The following is a 10,138-nucleotide window of genomic DNA, read 5'->3' on the forward strand; positions in this document are numbered from 1 at the left end:
CCCGTAGTAATCACTGTTACTCTAGTCTACACATTTTGGGTGATGCGTATGAACGTACATTTTTTCTTATCTGTCAAGCACTCTTTGGCTACCGCTGATCACGTTCTCAAAACTTGTCGTTGCCTTGCTCACATTTAACGAGAGTCGGTGAAAGTCGAACCCCCCGAGTAGGCAACGACATGGGGATTTTGTCTACAATCTCAAAAACTTGTCTGGGACAGCTAAATCGTGTCCAAAAATGTCTAGTGTACACCCAGCATTAAACTTGAAGAGAACATCTTGACCAGATGTACAGTGACTTCAGAAAGTTTCCACAACCCATAACATTTTCCACATTTTGTTACATTATTGCCTGAATTTAAAATAGATCAAATTGAGATGTGTTACTAATCAACACACAATACCCTATCATGTCATAGTGGAATTTTGTTTGTAGAACATTTCAGATTTGAATAGAAAATGAAAAGCTGAAATGTCTTGAGTCAATAATTATTCAACCCCTTTGCTATGGCAACCCTAATTATGTTCAGGAGTAAAAATGTGCTAAACACCTTAGCATTAACTCATTCAACCTTTTTAGGCTAGGGGGCAGTATTTTCACATCCGGATGTAAAGCGTGCCCAAAGTAAACTGCCTGCTACTCAGGCCCAGAAGCTAGGATACGGATATTAGTAGTATTTTTGGATAGAAAACACTCAGAAGATTCTAAAATTGTTTGAATAATATCTGTGAGTATAAACATAACTGATTTGGCAAGCGAAACTCCGAGCACAATCCATCCAGGGAAAATGTTTTTTTGAGCTCAATCTGTTTTCCAATGGTTTTCTATGGCAATCCTTTTTTTAATAGAAATATGCTTGCAGTTCCTATGGCTTCCACTAGATGTCAACAGTCTTTAAAAATTGGATTATGTTTTTCCTTTGAGAAATGAAGTTCTAGCCCTGTTATTTCCATGTGTCACTCCAGGTGCCCTCTAATGTTTTGGTGCGCGCGACCTGGAACGTGCTTCACTTTGTTTTCAGCCGTTATTGAGCACAGTATTTCACGTCTTAAATTTGATCGATTATTTACGTTTTAGGATACATAAATTTGGATTAGGAACGTTGTTCGAAATGTTTGGACCAAGTTTACAGGTAACTTATTACATACTTTGTAGGCATGTTGGGTGGTTTGGAACCAGTGTTATTCTGAATCAAACGCGTCGAATAAATGGACAATTTGGGGATTCAGATAGTTTACTAGTTTGATTACACAGTATGTTTGAACTTGTTCAAAATACAGCCGTTTTGCCATGGCATTGAGTATTGCAATGCCGTGACCCGGATTCGGACCTGGGTTGCTGCAGCCACAACGCAGAGTACTAACCACTGTAAACAACAGTGGAAGTCTCAAGGTTTTGCTCGCCTGAGGTAGAGTATCTCATGATTAGCTGTAGACCACACTATTTTCCAAGATAGTTTTTCATCTATATTCTTCGTAGCTGTCTATTTACCACCACAAACCGATGCTGGCACTAACACCGCACTCAATGAGCTGAATAAGGCCATAAGCAAACAGGAAAATGCTGATCCAGAGGCAGCGCTCCTAGTGGCCGGGGACTTCAATGCAGGATAACTTAAATCCATTTTACCTCATTTCTACCAGCATGTTAAATGTGCAACCAGAGGAAAAAACTCTGTGCGTGTGAGAGTGACTGCATGTGTCCTAACAAACATATTAGATGATTCTTATATTAAATAATAAATAAATCATGTAAAACCATTTGTAAGAAAGTCAACAAGTCAATGTAATGATCATTAAAATATTGGAAAATGTCTGGATTTTGTGAATAGTATATCCAATGGAAGTTGAATAAACTGGGAATATGGAGAAAGATTACTGACACACAAGATGGTTTAACATAAAAATGGTTTAATATTCATGAAATGATATCGTTACTTAACATTGTTTTTTTAATGGGAAATGGGGGTGTAACCGTATATAACACAACCTTTTGAAATGAATGCTCACAATATTTGTGAATTTTATGAATAGTATATCTAATGGAAGATGAATAAACTTAACTGGGGATAGGGCGAAAGCTTACTGACACACCAGACAAATGGTTTATTACAACTTTAATTCATTTTAGTTACATAACATTGTTTTTTATGGTAAATGGGCATCTAACCATATAAGAAAACATTTTGTGGTGAATGTTGTTCAATAATTCACACAAAACATGTGTTAACATGTCATTGGACAAAAAAAGGCACCGGATTGTAGGAATGACCCACCTGTTGTTATACCCTCTGCCGAGACAGAAATAAAGAGCTGAGTCAACATGGTTCAATTAGAATCGCTCAAAAGAAGATCATAATAACAGAGAAGGCACACAAAGAATTAGTCATTGTGTCATATTCTATCACTGTGCTTATTATTCAGGATGTCATACACTTGTCTCATCTCTCCTTTGTGGATACCCTCGCTGAAGTGTAAGTCACACCGGTGTAGATGCCGTTGGATGGGAAGACCAGCTGACTGCCGTTCATGCAGGTGACTTTCACTGTGGCTCTGTAGTCGAGGTCGATATTTGCTTTCCCCACTGTGATCTCAACATCCATGGTCTTCCCTGGAGGGATCTTCAGGCTGATGGTATCCGATTCTGTTATGGTCTCTGTCTTCTGCAGGCTGGTGGATTGCTGCACTCCCACGGTCAAGCTGAACCCTGATGACACCTCAACCAGATCCGGGATCCCTGCTTTGACCGACACATTCAAGGTGGATTCTATCTTGTTGCTGACGGACCAGGAGGAAGTCTTGGTCAGGGTCTTGCTGTATGTAATGGATTCTTCTTGAACCAAGGAGGTGTCATTGTGGTGAGAAACGGATTTCACATATTCTGGGGTCACCTAAAAACAACACACACACAAAGATACAAATTGTTCAGGAAAAAAAAGACAATTTAAGAACTAATCATCAGTGTTACGTTCCCCAGTTTCTGTGTTGTGGTTATGTTGTATGTTTGTGTTTCAGGATGGCTTCCTAAAATTCCTCCAAGCAGCTGATTGGTCGGCCCATTGCTATTTGGAGCTGACCCCGCCCTCTCGTCAGAGGATACAGCTGTCTGTAATTACAGACTCCTTCTCCAGCTATATAAGTCAGTGTTCTGTTGCTTAGAAAGAGATGATTTGTGTGTCCTGTGTTGGTTGTTGCTGAGAGAGAGCTGATTGGTATGCCCTGTGTTGGTCAATATGATGCCGTTATTTTGATTATTGACATTGTTTGTGTTGTTCTGTTTCATGTGTTCCCGGGGGGGGAAGGGGAAGTCACCTGGGGAGAACCTAGGCAAGAGGCCTGCGAGCATACATAAACCGTTGTATTCACTGTCTGTGCACACTAGGTAAGACCAGGGTGGACCACCCCTGTATTTTGGTTAGCGCACCAATTGGTGCTAAGTTAGGTTAGTGGGTAGGTAGGAGAGGGGGCTTTGATATTTACTTTCTTTGCTTTGGTTCCGTTCAGCCCCTTTTCCCCAAAATTGCCGTGTGACGGAATAAATTCCCAGTAAACGGTAAATTCTCTGCCTTTGTCATCCTTACTTGCACCTATAGTTTCTATACCTCTTTCAGCCCACGTGGGAGTTGTGTTGTAGAATGGTTTTGCGTTCCCTCTCCTAGAGGTGTACGTAACAATCAGTGAGGAACTGATCAATTGATTTTTAGAAAGCCAAAAATAATAATTAATGTAGCTGTATGTGTGTGACTGTCCTAGAAATGAGATGCCTGATGAATGTCGACCCCCATATTGGATTACATGTTTTAAAGTGGACAGCCCCCTTAATGTTAGAGCATCGGTAGAGTTTTCCTGAGCTGTCTACACTCATCTATGGAAGAGCTCACCTGGGGTTTGAAGAGAGACAGGGTGGGATACTCCATGTCGGTCAGCACGGACGACTTGATAGTGTTGATGAAGAGGAAGCCCATGCTGTCGATGTCCGAGCCAGACCTGCCCTGCAGCCCCAGGCAGATTCCAGACCCCACATCTATGGTGTACTCAGTCTTCAGTGGCCAGCTGGTCATTTTTTCAAAGAACTCCCGGTTCTTACTCGTCTTGAACTTGATGGCACCCAGACGTGTGCCGGCGCCGTTACCCCACAGAGACAGCTTGGTGATGCGCTCGCCGAGGTCGAACTCAAACTCACTGAAAGTGTGCGAATTTCCAAAGGTCTCAACGCGCCCGTCGGTAAGCTCCGCCCGCACAGCTTTCACCTGCCAGCCTTCCACCGCCACTCCGATCTTCTTGAGGGTGGCACCGTTTTTCATGCCGTGGAATTCAAATGAACTGCCTCCTCCACCACCAATCAAATGCAGTGTGGTTGCCATGTTGAGAGTTTGAGTGTGCGTCACGTAACCTGAAATACAAATTTGTACAGATTAAATTAAGAAAACCGATTCAGACATTCAAAGCATCAAAAGGAAATTAAAGACCAAGATAAAACGATCAAACAATAACCATGGGATATAATGACTCGTGGTAGGAACTAGAGGTCGAGCAACATATCAGTCTAGGGCAGGGCTCTCCAACCCTGTTCCTACAGGAGCGACCCTCCTGTAGGTTTTTCTCTCCAGCCCCAGTTGTAACTAACCTGATTCAGTGTATCAACCAGTTAGTTGATTGGAATGAAAAAATACAGGACGGTAGCTCTGGTCTAGGGTGACCAAATCGCTCCACAATCCTCAGGTCACTGAGAATGACGCATTTTTAAATTGCTCCTAACTCCTCCTTGTCCTGCACTCTCCTCTGATTTTTACATCTCTATTCCCCCAGAATCTATCACACCCATTCCTTCCTCCTCAGCTAGGAACCTCAGTCACCAAGGAGTCCCTCTCTCACCTCCCACTCTACCTCCTGCTGTTTCTCCTGATCTACTTGGTGACTTGTGTAATGATTTATATAAACATGTTGTTGTGTAAGTGAGCACGTCTCTATGCACTTATACAATTATTTCATATGTTGCTATGATTATGAATAATCATGAATAATCACATTTTATAGATGCTACATTCAGAATATGATAAGCTGAATATGATAACCTGTGAATGTTACAGATGTTACAGTACGTCAGAATATGATAACCTGTGAATGTTACAGATGTTACAGTACGTCAGAATATGATAACCTGTGAATGTTACAGATGTTACAGTACGTCAGAATATGATAACCTGTGAATGTTACAGATGTTACAGTACGTCAGAATATGATAACCTGTGAATGTTACAGATGTTACAGTACGTCAGAATATGATAACCTGTGAATGTTACAGATGTTACAGTACGTCAGAATATGATAACATGTGAATGTTACAGATGTTACAGTACGTCAGAATATGATTTCCTGTGAATGTTACAGATGTTACAGTACGTCAGAATATGATAACCTGTGAATGTTACAGATGTTACAGTACGTCAGAATATGATAACCTGTGAATGTTACAGATGTTACAGTACGTCAGAATATGATAACCTGTGAATGTTACAGATGTTACAGTACGTCAGAATATGATAACCTGTGAATGTTACAGATGTTACAGTACGTCAGAATATGATAACCTGTGAATGTTACAGATGTTACAGTACGTCAGAATATGATAACCTGTGAATGTTACAGATGTTACAGTACGTCAGAATATGATAACCTGTGAATGTTACAGATGTTACAGTACGTCAGAATATGATAACCTGTGAATGTTACAGATGTTACAGTACGTCAGAATATGATAACCTGTGAATGTTACAGATGTTACAGTACGTCAGAATATGATAACCTGTGAATGTTACAGATGTTACAGTACGTCAGAATATGATAACCTGTGAATGTTACAGATGTTACAGTACGTCAGAATATGATTTCCTGCCCTGTAATGAGTATGAATGTAATAATGCTCATCAGAATATGAGGTGTTTATGCTGCTGAAATTCACCTCTCCAAAAATAAGTTGCTGCTTTGAAATATCTGAAAGAATAAAGATTGAAATTAATGAATATAGAACAATATTCTTTAGGTCAGAGGCTGCACTATTCACAGGTATGTATTCATTTATTATAATATAGGACAATATGCTTTAAGACGGGCTTTAGTATTCACAGGTATGCATTAATATATTATAACATAGTCTAATATTCTTTCAGACAGGCTTTAGTATTTACAAGGTATGTATTAATATATTATGACACTGTCTAATATAGAACAGGGTCTGTTAACTTTATCAAGTGTCTGTCCAATTAAAACTAACACTCAGGTTTAGTGAAGTTGTTCCGGTCGCCGTATGAAGAAGGTGTGGACCGAAGCGCAGCGTGGTACAGTGCCTTGCGAAAGTACTCGGCCCCCTTGAACTTTGCGACCTTTTGCCACATTTCAGGCTTCAAACATAAAGATATAAAACTGTATTTTTTTGTGAAGAATCAACAACAAGTGGGACACAATCATGAAGTGGAACGACATTTATTGGATATTTCAAACTTTTTTAACAAATCAAAAACTGAAAAATTGGGCGTGCAAAATTATTCAGCCCCTTTACTTTCAGTGCAGCAAACTCTCTCCAGAAGTTCAGTGAGGATCTCTGAATGATCCAATGTTGACCTAAATGACTAATGATGATAAATACAATCCACCTGTGTGTAATCAAGTCTCTGTATAAATGCACCTGCACTGTGATCGTCTCAGAGGTCCGTTAAAAGCGCAGAGAGCATCATGAAGAACAAGGAACACACCAGGCAGGTCCGAGATACTGTTGTGAAGAAGTTTAAAGCCGGATTTGGATACAAAAAGATTTCCCAAGCTTTAAACATCCCAAGGAGCACTGTGCAAGCGATAATATTGAAATGGAAGGAGTATCAGACCACTGCAAATCTACCAAGACCTGGCCGTCCCTCTAAACTTTCAGCTCATAAAAGGAGAAGACTGATCAGAGATGCAGCCAAGAGGCCCATGATCACTCTGGATGAACTGCAGAGATCTACAGCTGAGGTGGGAGACTCTGTCCATAGGACAACAATCAGTCGTATATTGCACAAATCTGGCCTTTATGGAAGAGTGGCAAGAAGAAAGGCATTTCTTAAAGATATCCATAAAAAGTGTTGTTTAAAGTTTGCCACAAGCCACCTGGGAGACACACCAAACATGTGGAAGAAGGTGCTCTGGTCAGATGAAACCAAAATTGAACTTTTTGGCAACAATGCAAAACGTTATGTTTGGCGTAAAAGCAACACAGCTCATCACCCTGAACACACCATACCCACTGTCAAACATGGTGGTGGCAGCATCATGATTTGGGCCTGCTTTTCTTTAGCAGGGACAGGGAAGATGGTTAAAATTGATGGGAAGATGGATGGAGCCAAATACAGGACCATTCTGGAAGAAAACCTGATGGAGTCTGCAAAAGACCTGAGACTGGGACGGAGATTTGTCTTCCAACAAGACAATGATCCAAAACATAAAGCAAAATCTACAATGGAATGGTTCAAAAATAAACATATCCAGGTGTTAGAATGGCCAAGTCAAAATCCAGACCTGAATCCAATCGAGAATCTGTGGAAAGAACTGAAAACTGCTGTTCACAAATGCTCTCCATCCAACCTCACTGAGCTCGAGCTGTTTTGCAAGGAGGAATGGGAAAAAATGTCAGTCTCTCGATGTGCAAAACTGATAGAGACATACCCCAAGCGACTTACAGCTGTAATCGCAGCAAAAGGTGGCGCTACAAAGTATTAACTTAAGGGGGCTGAATAATTTTGCACGCCCAATTTGTCAGTTTTTGATTTGTTAAAAAAGTTTGAAATATCCAATAAATGTCGTTCCACTTCATGATTGTGTCCCACTTGTTGTTGATTCTTCACAAAAAAATACAGTTTTATATCTTTATGTTTGAAGCCTGAAATGTGGCAAAAGGTCGCAAAGTTCAAAGGGGCCGAATACTTTCGCAAGGCACTGTAAGTTTTCATTATGTTTTATTTACTGAAACACTGAAATGCAAAATAAGAATGTGAATAAACGAAAAAAACGAAACAGTCCTGTAAGGTGCAGAAAACACTAAACAGAAAATAAACACCCACACCCAAAATGGAGAAAACAGGCTACCTAAGTATGATTCTCAATCAGAAACAACGAACGACACCTGCCTCTGATTGAGAACCATACTAGGCCAAACACATAGAAGTATAACATAGAAAAAAAGAACATAGACTACCCACCCCAACTCACACCCTGACCAACCGCTTGTTCCATGAAATGTGCAGTTAATTAGTAATAAAATCAACGTTAGTTTAAAAAAAAAAAATCACTTACCAAGATGAGTTGTTTTAGATTTCTTTTTACTAACGTGCAACGCTTATACAGGCCTCAGATTCAAAGATGGAAATAGAGTCACTAATTTCAGTAAGCTTTCATTTTAAAGCTACATTAGGTCAGATTTATTTTTACATTTGGTGAAATTGTCATCGCACATTGTCAGCTATCAGTATGTAAAATATTCTGAGAAGATCCTGCTTCTTTGACTGCCCCTCGCCCTGCATTCACTCTGAAATTGTTCCAGCCAATCGTGTCCCTAGTAGGGATGTACCTAATGTGTTTGTTTGTTTGTTGGTAACATGCCTGTTTATGCATTCAATTTATGTTCAGGATAATGAAGTTGGTAAAGTTTCCATAGATAGCAACAGTCACCTACTTTGAACATTTCAGAACCCAATGCTAGATGTGTCAATCAGTGTATTCAAGGTTAAGAGACAGCTTGATGTAAAGCACTACACTCAACAGTCTACTCACCTCACATTAAACATCATACTGACATCATACTTTTGAATTCAAAACAAAACACTAGGAGGCTAAAGTCAACCATGTAAAAACAAGGCAACAGTAAACATGTCGTCCCCCACGAATGATGCAATACCCCCCTATTTATTTCACGATGGCGCCGGAGGGGAGGGCTGCCGTCTTATCGGCTTTCAAAACACCATGCTATTTTGTTTGTGTTTACATTATGCTTCTGCTATTATTTTATTCTCATCTTACTTTTACATTTTTTTTGTATTTTTTTTCTTAATAACTGCAATGTTGGTTAAGGGCTCATAAGTAAGAAATTCACTGTTGTATTCGGTGCAATTGACGAATAACATTTGATTTGGGCGAGTTGAGATATTGCGTATGACTAAGACATTTCAGTCAATTGCCATAGCTCCCGCCTTGGGCCAATCAGTGTAATTTTGTAAATGTTGAATCTCTATGGCAAGATGAATCATTCACCCAAGTTTTGTCAAAATCAGCCCAGTGCTCTCAGAGATCTTGTTTTACTAACGTACAAAGAGACATAACAACGGACGGACAGAGACAGATCCGTAGTCCCCTCCCAAATTTCATTGTGGGGGACAACAAACCCATACCATGTTTGTTCAGATAGACTTTATAACTGATTAAGAAACTGTTTCAGAATTTAGAAAACATTTGTTGCCTGAAATGTTTTGTAAATTAGTTGGTCAAAATAGAAATGTATAGCTCTCAAACATTCCTCATATAGCAAGAATAGTTATTTAGGGACATTGTGCACTTACATACAATGATATGCAGGCCTCAGCGTTAAGGATGACTATAGAAGATCTTGATGGAAGAAAACTGATTGGTTCCGAGATTTCGAGTGAAGTTCAATTGTTTAACACCAAAAGATGCAACAGCTGAATACGTGTCTCTGGAGTGGAGAAGCACTCTCTTATATAGCAGCAAAACTCCCCTCATGCAAATAAAGTGTGTGTCAGTAGTTTTCTATTGAAATTGACACAAACCCTTTGACCCTGATTAAGACATTGTATTGTGCTAATCTTGACCAACCACTCTTGGTACCACTTCCTCTTCTTGATATTTGAGCCAGAGAGCATATCGGCGGTTTCCAGTCACTAACAAAAAAAAATCACTAATATGCAACATCACCTTTCTCTGTAGTTTTGTTCGTCATAACATCCTATAAGTTTAAAGTCTATGTGGTGGAAAATGTCTAATACTGAAGACATAGCAGTGAATTGTACAAGCTGTAATGCATCCTCTGTTCTGTTTATCATGGTTCATGCAGGTGACTGGATAAACACACAAAGGGACACAGTCATAACTTCCC

The 10,138-nt window shown here is 39.8% G+C and overlaps 1 protein-coding gene across 2 annotated transcripts; it reads right to left on the reverse strand.

Moving 5' to 3' along the window:
- Positions 1–1,891: 1,891 nt before the first annotated feature.
- On the reverse strand, positions 1,892–9,831 carry LOC118936314 (aerolysin-like protein). 2 transcript variants are annotated; one of them, XM_021567133.2, is made up of 3 exons: positions 9,589–9,831; positions 3,882–4,393; positions 1,892–2,891 (listed from the first exon to the last, which is right to left on the reverse strand). In XM_021567133.2, exons 2-3 carry the CDS (start codon positions 4,362–4,364, stop codon positions 2,442–2,444), a joined length of 933 nt encoding a protein of 310 aa, XP_021422808.1. In that variant the 5' UTR covers positions 4,365–4,393; positions 9,589–9,831; the 3' UTR covers positions 1,892–2,441. The 2 variants fall into 2 exon arrangements, with proteins under 2 accessions (XP_021422808.1, XP_021422809.1); XM_021567134.2 differs by having other exon boundaries at positions 9,585–9,830.
- Between the last annotated feature and the right edge of the window lie 307 nt (positions 9,832–10,138).

This window comes from Oncorhynchus mykiss, chromosome 16 (genome assembly GCF_013265735.2).
Source record: "Oncorhynchus mykiss isolate Arlee chromosome 16, USDA_OmykA_1.1, whole genome shotgun sequence".
In the NCBI taxonomy this organism is placed as follows: Eukaryota; Metazoa; Chordata; class Actinopteri; order Salmoniformes; family Salmonidae; genus Oncorhynchus; species Oncorhynchus mykiss.